Source organism: Macrobrachium nipponense, chromosome 2 (assembly GCF_015104395.2).
Source record: "Macrobrachium nipponense isolate FS-2020 chromosome 2, ASM1510439v2, whole genome shotgun sequence".
In the NCBI taxonomy this organism is placed as follows: Eukaryota; Metazoa; Arthropoda; class Malacostraca; order Decapoda; family Palaemonidae; genus Macrobrachium; species Macrobrachium nipponense.
In genome coordinates, this window is record NC_087201.1 from 58,206,664 (window position 1) to 58,223,219 (window position 16,556).

General features: G+C 48.2%; 1 protein-coding gene across 1 annotated transcript in view; it reads right to left on the reverse strand.

The window, feature by feature from the left end:
* Positions 1 to 16,556, reverse strand: part of LOC135220611 (probable ATP-dependent RNA helicase kurz) — a gene marked incomplete in the record, with an annotated part of 259,299 nt that overhangs the window by 38,961 nt on the left and 203,782 nt on the right. Inside the window, 1 exon segment of the mRNA XM_064257916.1 lies at positions 2,944 to 3,064. Within this exon segment, the coding sequence (XP_064113986.1) occupies positions 2,944 to 3,064 (121 nt within the window).

Sequence of the window (16,556 nt, forward strand, 5' to 3'; positions counted from 1 at the left end):
CCTAAGGAAGGAAGTTAATCCAGGAACTCTTTAAGTCTTCGTGATTTCCTCAAAAATCGCGGAAGAGACAGGATTCCTGTTCAGATCTAGGGTTTACGGAAGGATGATTGATATTCCCTTTCCGCCATCATTCCCGAACACAGATGAGATTCTTATTAAGAAAACTCCCTAAGCTCTTGCCTCTTCATAACGAGGGAAGAGTATGAATGAAGGAGAGAGTCCGCATTGAGAGGAACTGCCTGTCACAGCAGTCTTCTGAATATTGGAGAAGGGCTTCTCTCAGTATCAGAATCATTCTGACAAAAGCGGTGGCCGCCTGTGCGACATCTTGCGCCTTTGCCAGGAGAAGGCTGATCCTGCTAAAAACTCAAAAGAGGAGCCTCGCGACTGACCTCTCCCTCATAAGGCGATTCGGAATATCCTGGCGCCTGGCGCCTAGTTGGCACCTTGTGGATAGTTCCATGCGCCTGGAATGTTCCGCGTGCTTGAAAGGCGACTCGCGCCTGGAATGTTCCGCGCTCTTGAAAGGCGACTCGCGCCTGGAACGTTCCGCTTGTGTGGAAGGTTCCATGCGCCTTGATAGTTCCGAGCGCCTAATAGGCTCCTCGCTCTTGGAAGGTGCCTCTTGCCCGGAACGTTCCATGGAAGGATCCTTCTGTTTACCACTTTACTAGAAGGCTCCTCGCTCTTAGCCACCTGTTTTCTCTTTGAAGGCGCCTTGCGCCGAGAAAGTTCCTGTTAAGCTCCTCTCTCCTGGAAAGTTCCTCCTGTCTGGAAAAGGCTTCTGTCCTGCCTGCGCTTCTTCGCCAAGATGGTTCTTCTAGTTCTGAAGAAAAAACCACTCATATATAGGAGCTAGTTGCTTGGGAGAAGGCGGAACCATCTCAGGAAGCTCGGACACAACTCCACGCTTCATGGAGGAATGCTGAACAGGAGATCAGAACTCTAGTTCTCGCTTGGAGGGAGGAACGCGGCTCGAGCCTGGTTGCTGGAACGCGGCTCGCGCCCAGTTGCTGGAACGCGGCTTGCGCTTGGCTGTAGGAACGCGGCTCGCGCTTGTCTGTTGGAACACGGCTCGCTGCTGGCTGTTGGAACGTGGCTCGCGCTTGACTGCTAGAACGTGGCTTCCTGGCTGGCTCTTCGCTTCTAGCCCGGTTGGCGCTCAGTGTTCTCTTAGTTTTCAGAGAACGCACTAGATCGTCCGAACTCCAAACATGTCCATTCTTTGTCTTTTCGGATGTGAGATGAAGAATCGGAAGAAGAGACGCACTTTTTAAGGATGCCTTTCCAATGGCTATCCTTGGCAGTCTGGGATGTTACTACAGATCCTGCCGAGGGGATGCCTGATCGGTGGGGATTCTCCATAACCTCCGTAAGGCTTTCGACATTCCTTCTCCTCTGGGCCTGAGAGCTTGGAAGAGGTCTAGGCCTGGGAGCGAGACAGAGCCGATCAGACGCACCCTCCACTGCACTGAGAACACTATATTCACTTCTTACCTTTTAAGAGCTTGCATTTTGAGCTACATCCATTATCTTCAAATTCGCAAATATGAATTTGTAGTCTCTGTGGAGTAAGAAGGTGATGAGGATGCAAAACTACTAGTACTGTTAATATCTAACTGCTCGTTAGCACGAGAGCTACTAAAGCTTCTAAAGGAAGCGTATCTAGTTATATGCTTTTCTGACTTCCTAAAGTAGGAAGTTAGAGTTTAATATTTCCTCCATCAGGTTCTAACAATTATTCCACGTATTAATGAATAAATAATAATAGTTCCCTTTGTTGCAAACTATGTGAGTGTCTACCGAAAAATTCGGTAGTTTCACGTAAAATATTCTTCGAAATTTCGAAGCCAAATTCATTAAAAAGTTAATAAAAGCGTATGCCAAACCAAAGACCCAGTACTTCCCTGCAAAAGACAGCCCAGAAGATCGATGGCGATGAAAAACGAAAATCAAGTCAGGAGGTACCAAAAACATATGTTTACAATACGGGCGACAGAGAAAATCTTATTAGAATACGGGAATGGTTCCTATTTCTGCCACCCAGCGGCAGGGCGGTAGATCACCTGACCTACCTGCAGCGTGTGCTGCGAAATTCGAATTTCTGTCAGGGACAACGGAGTCTATAGCTAAGTATATATCTGTCAGGGAAGTTGAATGTATGAAATTATAATGTTTGAAAGAGGTCGGAACATACATGTTGCTTATTAGAACTCTCGAGAGAGATCGAGAGTTTTCAGCCCTGTGATTGGCTTATCAACAGCCAATCAGGAGCATCATAAGGGACGGGCCTGGACATCAGATGCATGGTTGATGTGAATCTATTATAGTCATAAAACAAGTAACAATAACTTCACAGCAGATGAAGCAAAATCAGCAGTCACACTACAGTCAGTGATAACCAAAGCAGCTGGAGCAGAAATATGTCACAGAAAGTGCATGAGCAGCTAGCAAGCAAGTGTGGCAGAAACAGCAGTTACAACAAGAATAGCAATTGCCAACACAATAAGCAAAGCAGGAGCAATTGCAACAGCAAGTTGCAGAAATAACAGGCACAGTAGTAGAGCCGGCATGGCAAGTGTCATGCAAAGTGTAGGGACAACAGGAGTAGCAGCCACTGCCGCAGCAAAAACAGCAGCCAAAGAAAGTAGAGCCAGAATAGCTGCTTTGGCATAGTATATAACACATGCAGCTGGCAGAAACAGCAATCAAAGGAGGAGCAGCCACAAGCACAGTAGGCACAAACTCCAGCAACCACCTTTAGCATCCTTGCACTGATAAAATTTCAGTTACAGCATCATTATTCAATTCAAAATATGAAAGACTGAATCTGTATAGGTACAAATATTAAGTCATCCGCACTACTGACTGACCATATCCTTAAATAGCATACATCAATCTGGTTTCATAAAAAAAAAAAAGTTTCATAAACACATCTATTACCTGTTCATCTGTTGGTGGGGGCATCTTGGGATCAAGACTGATATTACAGCTAGGAATTATAAGATTAATTTCATTGGTTAATTGTCTTCTTAATTTACGAATCTCCGTTATTGCCTTGTGCCTGTAAAAAATAGAAGTAATAACCTTACAATTTCAAACACTTATGATTCATAAATATTTCTATTTTAGCATGCATTTAAAAATACCTCATGGTGGTAAGAATAATTCCCCTTGTTCACAAAGGAATATAAAAGAAATGTATAATTTAACAAAAGTCTCAATATCTATTTAGTACTCTTATCTATTTCAGGCAGATCTTTTGCATCTTTCTTTTTAATGCTGCAACAGGAATGACACATCTGTCACAGGTTAGGAAGATGGTAAAAAAACAACATTGTACATTGATTAACCCTTTAAACGTCGAGCCGGTATTTCCGAAAGTGTCTCCCGTATGCCGGCGGCGTTCGCGAATGAGCACCGAAGCGGAAAAAGTATTTTTTTTTAAATCACAGCACGCTTAATTTTCAAGATTAAGAGTTCATTTTTGGCTCCTTTTTTTGTCATTGCCTGAAGTTTAGTATGCAACCATCAGAAATGAAAAAAAAATCATTATCATATATACAGTGTTCCCCCCGTATTCGCAGGGGATGTGTACCAGACACCCCCATGAATAGTTAAAACCCGCGAATAGTTAGAAACACCACTAAAAATGCTTATAACTGAATATCTTGAAAGTTCAGATACCAAATGTATACCTTTAATAACATCCTACTTCAAATTTACCTAAAATTACTAAACTATTCAGTATTAATCTTTGAGGTTATATTATTAATATCATTTCAAAGTCATCTTAAACATTTTACCATTAAAAATATATACCTACAGCCAATAACAGAGAGAGAGAGAGAGAGAGAGAGAGAGAGAGAGAGAGAGAGAGAGAGAGAGAGAGAGAGAGAGAGAGAGAGAGAGAGAGCAGTGAATGGCAACAACATAAATCTGACCATCAAGAGTGAAATTATGAATTATTTCTGAGAGAGAGAGAGAGAGAGAGAGAGAGAGAGAGAGAGAGAGAGAGAATAACTCCTAAACTCCGACTCCTTCCCCTCCGCCAATACGTACATCAAACTGTCATTTGCTCACCCGCCCACCTCCCTCAACGTGGATAAAGACTGGGAATCGCTATTTTTAATTAATCTTATTGATATTTGAAAATTAGTTATAAGGTGAATCATTTATTTATAATACAAAACAAATAAACATACATAAGTAAGAAAGAAAGAAAGAAAGAGGGAGAGAGAGAGAGATAATGTTATTGTTAGTTTAATCACATTAAACTTAATATTATTTGTAAACTAGTACTGTATATTATTATTTTATCATAAAATGTAGTAATGTCCTTAAAGATACATTATACATACATTTCCAGCCAAACAGAAGGCGAGAGTTACCACTAAGACATACTATCTCGTGTGGCAAAAGAGAGAGAGAGAGAGGAGGGTTATCCTTATTTAAAAGACTGAAAGGGATAGATTATTGTACTTCTATAAAATACTATCACATATGAATTTTGAAATTAGTTATATTACTATTATTATTATTATGCGAAAATATTAATAAACATGTACCATAAAAAATCTCTCCTCTAGGAGAGAGAGAGAGACGAGAGGAAGAGAGAGAGAGAGGAGAGAGAGAGAGAGAGAGAGAGAGAGAGAGAGAGAACAGAGAGAGAGAGAGAGACCTGGAGTTGCAAGAAAGCTGCGTGAAAAGACTGGATTTCCTTCAATCGTACATAATTTTTAAGTTTATAAATAAAATCTTTACTAATTCAAAGTAGTATTTTCCTTTATTGAAGTTTTCTAGATTTGCTCTTTTTTACATTATCTTACAAAATTAGTAAATCATTTATCACACAAAAAGCCATACATCCCTGTAAGGGAGAGAGAGAGAGTTATAGTTTATTACTTTGTGATAAAATCATTCTTTATCTTATTAAACTTACTAAATACAGTATTTGACCAATATTAATATTTTAAAATTTGTAAATCATATTTATATCATAAAAATGTATTTAGGCATGAAAATAGCATCGAAATACACTAATTAGTGTTTATTTATCGTCGGAAAAACCCACGAATAGGCGAATTCACCGCAAATAATGGGTAGATATGGTCCAGATAAAAATCCGCGATTCAGTTAGTCCGCAAATCCAGAGAATGCGAATACGGGGGGCCCACTGTAAATATTGGAATATATGACAGCGCGAAAAAAATTTCATATATAATTGTATACAAATCGTGCTGTTAGCAAAATGGTTAAAGCTAATGAGGTCCTTTAACAATAGGAATTTACTTAGGGTTCAGTAGTTGACTACTTGTCCGGCAGTTGGCGGTCAGCTCGACTGCGAGGAGAGGAGTCACTTTGCTTTAGGCCCAGGAAACGCAGAGTGAGGGGTGGCATGAGGTGGGACTATATGTAAAGGACCTCAGGTTTGTATAGTTAGGAAAAATACAATTTCCGACAAATTGTTATTTGTTCCGATACGTATACAAACCCTCGGTCCTTCAACAATAGGAAGACTCACTTCTTGGTGGGTGGAATCTGAGTCTTATGAACAGACTGGTGTTCATCCTACCTTGGATTCCCTCCCTGGTCGTAAGAGCAGAGGGAGGGATCCTAGCCTCTGCCCAGCTGATCAGGGTGTGCACCGCAGGATCAATGGTCAGACTTCTGGACCAGATTTATAACAGGGAGGCAAGCGTACCTCTTATAAATAGCAAAAATCAAGAACTAGTTCCTATTTCAAGAGCCAAAGTAAAGTTATGGGTTTGTCTCTTGTTGGCTTCCACTCACCCCCCCCTTGTCGGGGAGTGGTGGATAAACACTCCTATCCCTACTGAAAGGGATAGAATGGAGCTCAGTTATGTAGCTTACCTGCATCGGCCTCCAGTTCAGCGTAGTGACGGCCGCGGCCCTCTGCCCACAGGTAGAGGAGAAGAACGAAGGAGGAAGAGAAGCCAGTCACACTCTTTCTCTCATCCATTCATGCAGTCACACAAGGATGCGATGCTGTTCTGTCCGCTTGGGTGCTGGGTAGACTACACAACTTGTTGAGCAGCCACCACGGGTCCCGAGGAAAAAGTGTCCAAGGACCTGTGGGTGATATCCCAAAGGTAGAATGAAGTTAAGGTGGTCTGGTTGGCCCAAACCACTGCCTTCAGAACCTGCGCCAGGGAAAAGTTTTTGCAGAACGCAAGGTTTGGACCAATACCTCTGACTTCGTGGGCTCTCAAGCGAAGGGTACGGGTGCCATCACTGCCAGCTGTTTCGTACGCCCTCCTGATCACCTCACGCAGCTAGAAAGAAAGTGTGTTCTTGGAAACCTCTTTCTTGGTAACCCCGGTGCTAACAAAGAGGCGTCGACACTCAGGCCTAAGGTGCCGAGTTCTCTTCAGATAGCGCCATAGCGCCCTCACAGGACAAAGCAGCATCTCATCTACATCATTATCGGTGAAATCCTTCAGGGAGGGGATCGTGAAGGACTCAAACTAGTCGTCAGGGACCAAAGGATTCTGAGTCTTTGCTACGAAGTTCGGGACGAAATCGAGCATCACGGATCCCCATCCCCTGGAATGCTTGACATCGAAGGAAAGACCATGAAGTTCCCCTACTCTCTTCGCCAATGCCAGGGCCAGCAAGAAGAGGGTCTTGAGGGTCAGATCCCTGTCTGACGACTCTCGGAGTAGCTCGAAGGGTCTGCGAGTCAAACTCCTAAGGACGAGAGTCACATCTCACCCCGGGGGCCTGAGTTCCCTGGGTGGGCAAGACCTCTCGAAGCTCTTCATCAGGAGGGATATCTCGAAAGAAGAGGAGATGTCCACACCTCATAGTTTAAGGACTAGGGCCAGGGCGGCTCTGTATCCTTTAACTGCAGGGGGGGGGGGTGCAAAGAGGCACTCCTCTTACGAGGTTCCCATCGTCCAGCCACCAGGCTAGGTCCTGCCTCCCCTCCTCTGTGAGGGACACGGGGAAGAAGGGAGGGTCCCTTGCCTGTGACAAACACTCCTTTAGTCTCCACTGAGGAGACCGCAGGTGAAGACGCCCGTGAGGGACTAGCTTCTCGAGAGACGACAGGTGACTGATCACGGCTGGCCACTGCTGAGCTGGTTGCTCCTGTAGAAACAGGAACTGTCTTGCTGCCTCCCTGAACCTGCTGATCCGCAAATTTGCGGGGAAAACTCGCCCTGCTACCGTGTCGATCAGCATGCCCAGGTACTTCATCCTCTGCTTGGGCTCGAGATCTGACTTCTCGTAATTCACTACTATTCCCAGATTGCGGCAGAATTCGAGGAGTCGATCTCTGTCCTGCAGCAACTGCAAGCAGGAGCTCGCCAGGACTAACCAATCGTCGAGATACCTCAGAAGACGTATCCCTACCGAGTGGGCCAAAGCCGAAACCAGCTTGAACACTCGCGTGAACACCTGTGGGGCAGTTGAGAGACCGAAACAAAGTGCCCTGAATTGGTACACCGTCCCATCAGGATTGATGGATGGGTATCTGGAAATACTCGTCCTTCAGATCCACCGAAAGCATGAAGTCGTCCTCCCTGATGGAATTGAGAACTGAACGTGCTGTTTCCATCGTGAACCGAGTCTGGCGAATTAATCGGTTCAAGGGAGAGAGATCTATCACCGGGCGCCAGCCCCCAGAGGACTTCTCCACTAGGAGGAGTTGGCTGTAGAAGCCCGACGACTGATCCTGTACGATCTCCACAGCATGTTTGCTCAGCATGGCTTCTACTTCCTGCCGAAGCATCACGTCCTTGGTCTAGCCAGGAACGTAGGTTTGCAGATGGACCGGGTTGGAGGTGAGGGGTGGCCGAGACTCGAAGGGTAGTAGATATCCCTCCCGAAGGACGTTTACTATCCAGGTATCCGCACCGTAGGCTGCCATGTTGCCCAATGGCTCGCCAGGCATAACCCCCACTTCTGGCAGCAGGTGAGGGGGAACGCCGTCCCTAGCGTTTCCCTCCTCTCTTCAACTTCTTCTTCCCAGATCCTCCTCGAGAGGACTGGGAGGAGGGCTGGTTGCGGTCACTCCTTACAGCAGAAGTCGAAGGCAGAGTCTTTCCTCTCGGCTTCGATGAGGAGACCGTCTTGGCCACAGAGGAAGCGCTAGCTAAGCTCTTGGGCTTAGCCGCGGTTGTCCGAGGTTGCCCAGCCACCTTGGAGACTGCCTGGTGGACAAGACGGTCACTGTCGTCAGTGCGCCGCTGTTCCACCGCAGCGTCCACCATCTCTCTGGGGAAGAGAAAGGCGGAACTCCGCACCAGTCCGTTGCGAAGACCCAGAGCCGCCTCATGCCCAGCCGCCCTGGTCACTCAGGTGAGAACAGCGTCTCTACGCCGGAGAACCAGGTTGGCCCACAGGTTAGCTGTCTGGTGGGCCAGGTAAGCGATGGCCCTACCCCCAGACTGGCAAAGTCTCACAAAAGCCGGGTCCCCTTCAAGAGTGATGTTCCCTAAGGAGGCCGCGGCTTTCGACACTGTGAGGGACCACAGGTCAAGCCATGAGACTGCTTGGAATGCTGCCATTGCGGTAGATTCCAAGGCAAGTGCCTCCTGCTGCGAGAACCAAAGGTTCTCCGACAGGAGTTGCGGCAGAGACACCCCCGGAGTTAGCCTGGCTAGCTCCGGGTTAACCTGTTTGGGCGGCAGAGGGTCCTCTGAAGGCACGTAGAAGCGCCTCTTTCGCAGTAGAGGTGGAGGAAGGAGCTTGGCAGACCTACCGGACCGAAGCAAACCTCCTGTCCCGAGACGAGAGAGTCCACTTGGCTCAGTACGCTGTCAGCCAAGGCCGATCACGGCAGACCCACCGTCGTGCTGGGTTCCTTCTTAGGTCCCCAGAATGACTCCAAGCCCGATGTGGGCTCAGTAGGTGGGAGCGGCGATCCTTCTCCAAGGTCGTTGTGCTGACGAATCAGCGCAATTACCTCCACGAACGACCTCTGGATCTCAGGAGTGACTGCATCCTGTGGAGAATGACCGTCAAGCGCTTCCAACGAAAATGCCTCCCGAGGCCCTCCTCTCCTTCCACAGGAAGAACCACGACAGACCCCTCCTGGTCTCCTCCTGCCACTTGCGCATACGATCTGCCAGGTTCGTAGAGCGTCGTGGCGGGATCGTGAGGAGCGCGCCCCTCGCGATCACTCCTGATCACCTCACTCTTCCCGGTGAGAACAGTGGCAGCGGTCCCAAGCGTCAGAAGAGCTGCTGCTGGTCCCCCTCTCTGCCCGGTCCCGGTAGGAGCGGCGGTCAGGGGACCTGCAGAGTCCGCTGTCGCGGAGGGAGCGAGGCCTGTCCTCACGGCACGTCACACCACTTGGACCAGCTGAGGCTGGTTCAGGCGACCGAGGGGACCGCTTCCTCGCTTCAGCCCGCGACCGGTCTGGGACCATCGCGTCAACCCTGGGTACCAGCGCGTCGCTGCGAGAGCAATCGCTGGTCTGGTGAGTCGCCTGAGCGACCCCCGCCAGTCTTCCGCTCCGTGCCTGGATCCTGGCGCCGAGTGGACTCGGTTGCCTGGGTCTTGCGGGTGACCGTACACTCGGTGACTCTTGTGAACGAGAGACCGACAGAAGTCCCAACCGTCCCATCGGAGTGGGACGGACCCTTAGAAGTCTCAGCGCGAGCCTTCTTAGGGGGGGGAGGAGGCAACCTTCTTCTTCTTCGGCCGTGGGGCCTTAGAAGTTGAAGGGGAAGCGGCGGCAGACGACAACGACGAAGAAGACAATGAAGACAAAGACGACACCTTCCTCCTCTTCTTCTTCATCAGCTTCCTCAGCACCACCGTCAGGTCTTCCATCCAGGACGGAGCTGGAACGACGGCGGCAGGAACTGGTACCAGGGCTGGAGTGGCATGCATACTCAGGAGCAGGAGGCGGGGCAGGAACCGGCAGCATCCTCTGCACAGGAGGCAGGTCTAGAGGAGAGCTCTTGGGACACCTGAAGTCCGGGGCTGTAGCAGGAGCGGCAAACCCAGGTGGTGGCGTCACAGGGGCATCGAAACCTCCGGCAGCGGTGCCTGCACAGTGTTTGTCGGGGTCACCGTGGCTATACATGCTGAGTGTACACAAGGTGTGGTGGAGCAGCGTAGCCCGGCGTGGACACCGTCTTGGTAATCGTGGTGGTCGGCCCATGTGTTACCGGCATGGTCCCTCTCGCCAGGTGACTCAGCAGCCCCTGGACCGTCGGTGTCCCTTGCAGCCCCAGCAAGTACCAGGCCCGTCCGAGATCATCCCCAGTGGCCAGCAAGTCTGAGGGGTCTTTCCGGCTCTCGTGGTTCCATATCCATAGCAATAAAGCACTGTATGAAACACACACGTACTTACTTATATCCTCTGCACTAGCACACAGTAAAAGGAAAAGCAAAAAAGTCTTCATGCAGTAAAGCAAACCAAGCATACGACAGAAGCGGGCAGAGAGACGAGCAGCACGTCCATCCACTAACGCGGCCGAAAGCAAAGTGACTCCTCTCCTCGCAGTCGAGCTGACCACCAACTGCCAGATGAGTAGTTAACTACCGAACCCCCTTGTTCGAAGCTTACGACCGGTTCAGCTGCCACTAAGTACCTTCCTATTGTTAAAGGACCGAGAGTTTGTATACGTATCGGAACAAATAGGATTACACAAATTAACTACACTTTAAGGAACAGTGATTTTAAATCCGAATTCACCTTTCATGTCAAAATGTAAACTAAAACATTAGAAACATTGATAATTTATGAACAGCAGTACAGTACTAATATTTCATTATACTACTACATAATTTATGGTAGTCAAAATTGAGATAGTAACATGAAGTATTTATGATAAAACAAAGTTTTATAAATAGCACTTACCTGGCAGTTATATATATATAGCTATAGTCTCTATCGGTCCGGCAGATTTTTCAAAACTCGCGGCAACCGCTGAGTGGTAGGTGTTCGGTTAGGTGGTTAACAACCCTTACAGGGTGGTACTTGGAATCATTCCCGTTTTCTGTTCCTCAGATCATCTCTTGCCCGACCTGTCTCCTGAGGGGAGGTGGGTGGGTCTTAAAATATATATATAAACTGCCAGGTAAGTATTCATAAAACTTTGTTTTATCATAAATACTTCATTTTTATGAATAAGACTTACCTGGCAGTTATATATATATATATATATATATATATATATATATATATATATATATATATATATATATATATATATATAGATATATATAATATATATATATAATATATAGTATATATATTATATATATATATATATATATAATATATATAGCTGTGATTACCACACATTATGAGGTGGGTGAAAGACAGCCAACATCGTTGGGAAACAACTAAAAGTCGTAGGTAATCACCTTGATTCCTTACCTGCTAAGGTCGCTGACTTCAAAGGCCCTTGGCTCTTGAGTCGCTTTCATTTCCCTTAGGAGTGCCAGCCAGGAGGAGACCTGTTATGCTGAAACAACTCACTCGAGTCTGTCAAACGGGGCGAGACCAACAATGTGACTAGACTTTCTGCACTACCTATCTCCCTTTCAATTATCTGCAACCTTACTACAACAACCAACCTAACCTTGCAGACCTAGATATCTTACCTATCTAGCTAGACTGAGGGTGCTGTTCCAACAAGTCAGTTCCTCAGACAACCATAAAAAACACAAACCCAAGTACAGGCATACCATACTATAGTTAAGGTTGAGGGGAGGTAGTAACTCCTTTACCCAATAACGAAGACGTAGCTACGTATGGGCCCAAAGTGTAACACTTCTCATAATCGACTCTTACCTCTCTGAGGTAATGAGAAGCGAAGACAGAGTTGCTTCTCCAAAATGTTGAGTCCATTATTTGCTTAACTGACATGTTCTTCTGATATGCCAGTGATGTTGAAATGGCCCTTACCTCGTGGGCCTTCACTTTTAGGAGACCGAAGTTCTCCTCACATAAGAGGTGAGCTTCTCTTATCGTCTCCCTCAAGAAGAATGATAACGCATTCTTCGAGAGGGGCCTTTGAGGATCCTTAACAGAATACCATAAAGCACTGGATGAACCTCTTAAATTCTTTGTACCTGATAAATATGCCCTGAGGGCTCTAACTGGGCAGAGGAGTCTCTCCTCCTCTTGACCCACTAAATTTGTGAGGTTAGGAACCTCAAATGTCCTCGGCCAGGGTTTGGATGGGTTCTCATTCTTAGCGAGGAAGTCGAGCCTTAATGCACATACTGCTCCGTCTTGATTGAAGCCTATCTGCTTCTCCATTGCCTGAATCTCGCTGACCCTTTTTGCTGTGGCAAGAGCCATCAGGAATAGTGTTTTCTTTGTTACGTCTCTAAGGGTCGCTTGCGAGATGGGCTCGAACTTCCTGCCGCATAAGAACTTCAAAACCACATCCAAATTCCAAGCCGGAGGCCTTACTGTCTGCTTAGTCGTTTCAAACGACTTTAAGAGATCCTTCAAGTCTGTATCTTGTGATAAATCCATGCCTCTGTGCCTAAAGACTGCCGAAAGCATACTTCTGTATCCTTTTATGGTGGATACGGCCAGCTTAGAGTCTTGCCTGAGGAACAATAGAAAATCAGCTATTTGGCTCACAGAGGTAGAGGTTGAGGACACTTTGTGTCGATTACACCATGATCTAAAGACCTCCCACTTCGATTGGTAGACTCTCTGTGAAGATACCCTCCTCGCTCTGGCGATCGCTCTCGCAGCTTGTGCTGAAAAGCCTCTCGCTCTGGCAAGCTTCTCGATAGTCTGAAGGCAGTCAGTTGTAGAGCGAGGGGGTTTTGATGATACCTCTTGAAGTGGGGCTGTTTGAGAAGCTTTGGACCTGGAGGAAGGCTTCTTGGAAAGTCCACTAGCATCTCCACTACCTCTGTGAACCACTCTCTTGCTGGCCAGAATGGAGCTATCAGGGTCATTCTCCCTGTCTCGAGGAGAACGAATTTCTTGATGACAAGATTGATAATCTTGAAAGGAGGGAACGCATAAGTGTCCATCCCTGTCCAGTCCATCAAGAAGGCGTCCACTGCTATTGCTTCCCTGTCCGGGACTAGGGAGCAGTAGTTGGGGATTCTCTTGTTCTGGTTGGAGGCGAAGAGATCTATCGAAGGCCTCCCCTATAATTTCCACAGTTTCTGGCAAACTTGAAGGTTGAGGGTCCATTCTGTGGGCAGAACTTGCCCTTTCCTGCTAAGCATGTCTGCTCTTACATTCTTCTGTCCCTGCACAAATCTTGTTAAAAGATCTACTCCATTCTCCTTTGCCCACAGAAGGAGCTCTCTTGCCGTTTTGTACAGGGACAGAGAATGAGTCCCTCTTTGCTTTTTTATGTAAGCCAGGGCCGTGGTGTTGTCCGAATTGACTTCTACTACTCTCCCCGAGACAGAGTCTTTGAAGGCTTTCAATCCTAACAGAACGGCCATCAACTCTTTCCTGTTGATGTGCCATTCTTTCTGTTCCACTTCCCAAGAGCCTGAGACCTTCCTACTCCCCAGTGTTGCCCCCCAACCTGACTCCAAAGCGTCTGAGAACAACACTAGGTCTGGGTTCTTCTTGAACAGGGAGATTCCTTCCCCCAACTTCGACGGCTCCAGCCACCAACTCAGATGTCCCTTGATCTCCGCTGGAATGGGAAAGGAAAAGGACTCCTCCTGATTCTTCCTGTCCCAGACTCTTGAAAGGAAGTGTTGCAGAGGTCTGAGATGCAACCTTCCCAGGGAGACAAACTGCTCAAGCGAGGAGAGGGTGCCCAGCAAACTCATCCATTCCCTCGCAAAGCACTTCTCTCTCCCAAGGAATTCCTGCACCTTCTCGAGGCACTTGTTTTGCCTCTCTTGGGGGGGGGGGGGGGGGGGGGGGGGGGGGTGGGGGGGGGGGGGGGGGGAAGCCCGAAAAAAAGAGCTGAGTCCAGAACTATCCCCAAATAAAGAAACGTCTGACTCGGCTTGATCTGGGACTTCTCCTTGTTGATGATGAGATCCAGCTCCTGGGTCATCAAAAACGTCTTGTGCAAGTCCTCCAGACACCTGCTCTTTGACTGGGACCTTATCAACCAGTCGTCCAGGTATAGGGATACTCTTATCCCCTCTTGATGAAGCCATCCAGCCACGTTTGCCATTACTCTGGTGAAAACTTGAGGGGCCGTGCTGAGGCCGAAACCTGTTCTGAACTACGAATCTTAGGAACTTCCTTGAAGTCGGGTGGATGGGGATATGAAAGTAGGCATCTTGCAAGTCCAGAGACACCATCCAGTCCCCTGGACGGACCTCTGCCAGCACAGACTGAGTCGTCTCCATGGTAAACTTGGTCTTTTCTACAAAGACATTCAGTGCGCTGACATCTAGAACGGGTCTCCATCCACCCGAGGCCTTGGGTACTAGAAACAGGCGATTGTAGAACCCTGGGGATTCTAGTTCCAGTACAGGTTCTATCGCTCCCTTTTCCAGCATCTGGTATACTAGATCTGGGAGTGCCCCTTGTTTCACAGCGTTCGAATATTGAGCCACTAAGGCTCTTGGTGTTCTTGAAAGTGGCAGCTTTCTCATGAGAGGGATCTTGTACCCCTCCCTGATGACTGAGAGGGACCAGGCGTCCGCCCCCTTGTCTTCCAGGCATGCTCCTACTGCTGTCTGGAGGACCTGTGTCTCACTTCCTAGTGCGGGCTCTGAACATCCTTCTGTTCGCTCTACCGCCCGTCTCCTGCCTTCTTCCTCTGAAGTCCGTCCTGGTTGGAGCTCTACCTCGAAAGGGCTGCAGAACATTCTTCTCCTCCTTCTTTGAAGATGACGGATTCCCCGGTAGACCCTTCCTTGCGGAGCGCGTCAGAAGATCTTGTGTAGCCTTCTGCGTTAGAGAATGGGTAATGTCCCTGACCAGGGACTGAGGAAACAGATGTTCCGAGAGAGGGGCGTATAGGAGTTCTGCCTTTTGTACGACCGTAACCGCTTTGGTCGTGAAGGAGCATAGCAGAGCCCTCTTCTTCAGAACCCCCGCAGTAAACAGGGAAGCCATCTCGTTTGCTCCATCTCTAAGAGCCTTATCCATACAGGCCATAATACTGATTAGGTCTTCCATTCTTGACCAGAGCACCAAGAGCCCAGTCTAAGAAGCTGAACACCTCAAAAGACCTAAAGATTCCTTAGATGAGGTGGTCTAGCTCTGTCATGGACCACATCACCTTAGCAGAATTGAGGGCATGTCTCCTAGAAGAGTCTACTATGCCGGAGAAGTCCCCCTGGGAGGAGGCAGGTACTCCCAGGCCAAGAGCTTCTCCAGTCTCGTACCACATGACCGCCTTAGAGGCAAGCTTAGCTGGAGGAAACGAGGTGGACTTCACTGCTTGCCTACGTTCTTTAAGCCAGTCATCGATCCTTACCAGAGCCTTCTTTGCTGAAATCGACAGCTTCATCTTGATGAAGGCTGACTGCTTCTTCGATTTCTTCTTAATGAACTGCGACTGAGGAGAACGAGGAGCAGCCGGTTTAAACTCCTCTCCACACAGCTCAAGGAGGGAGCGAGAGAAAACCTTATATTCCGCAGCCGCATTAGCAGGTTTATCTTCGTCCTCTGATATATCTTCTAAATCCAGAATTCCTTCCAACTCCTTAGTCTCCCTTGGAGTTGAAAGAACTAAGTCGGAGGTTTCTTGTTCATCCAAATTCCCGTGTGCACACGTATCAATCTCTTCTTGCTGCACGCCTGCGTCAGGGGAGTAACGCCGATCGCCGGATGCATCCTGGCTTCACGAACTGGAAGCGTCCTGACATCATGAGACAACTGCGTCCTGATGCCAAGAGACGGGTAAATCCTGGAGTCGTGCACTTGATCCGTCCTTGTGTCGAGTGCTGGATGCGTCATGATGTCGGGAGCTAGATGCGTCCTTGCGTCGAGTGCTGGATGCGTCCTGCTGTAAGGCGCTGGATGCGTCCTTCCGTCGAGAGCTGAATGCGTCCTGACGTTGAGGGCTGGATGCGTCCTGATGTCGAGAGCTGGATGCGTCCTGACGCCGAGAGCTGGTTGCATCCTGACGACGAGAGCTGGATGCGTCCTGACGTAAAGAGTTGGATGCGTCCTGCCCGCGAGAGCTGTATGCGTCCTGTCGTAGTGCTAGAACCGTCTTGTCGAGTGCTGGTCTGTCGGGAACAAGAGTTGATGTCTTCACGGCGTGGAGAACTGAAGGCGTCGTCGTGTTGAGCGAAAGAATCACTATATCAACGAGAGGAAGAGAATTCCTTACGTCTAGAGGATGGAGAGGCGAGGCGACGAGAGCTTGATGTATAGCGGTGCCGAGAATCGGGAGAAGAACCCTGAACGGTGCCAGGAACTTCGCGGTGCCGAAAGAGGGGTGGGTTCCCTGGGCGAAGAGTGACGTATCTTCCTCTCATCGAGCGAACGGTGCTGTCTGTAGTCCCGAAAGGGAAAGGAACTCCGTTCCTTCTTACCAACTGCAGAAACCTCTGCAGGAGTTTCTTCCCTTGACCTCTTCACTGGCTAAGTGTCGTCCTTACCTCTGTCCGACTGGGGGGGAGGGCGGCTAAAAGCTTTCACTAGCGAAGCCAGTTGGTCT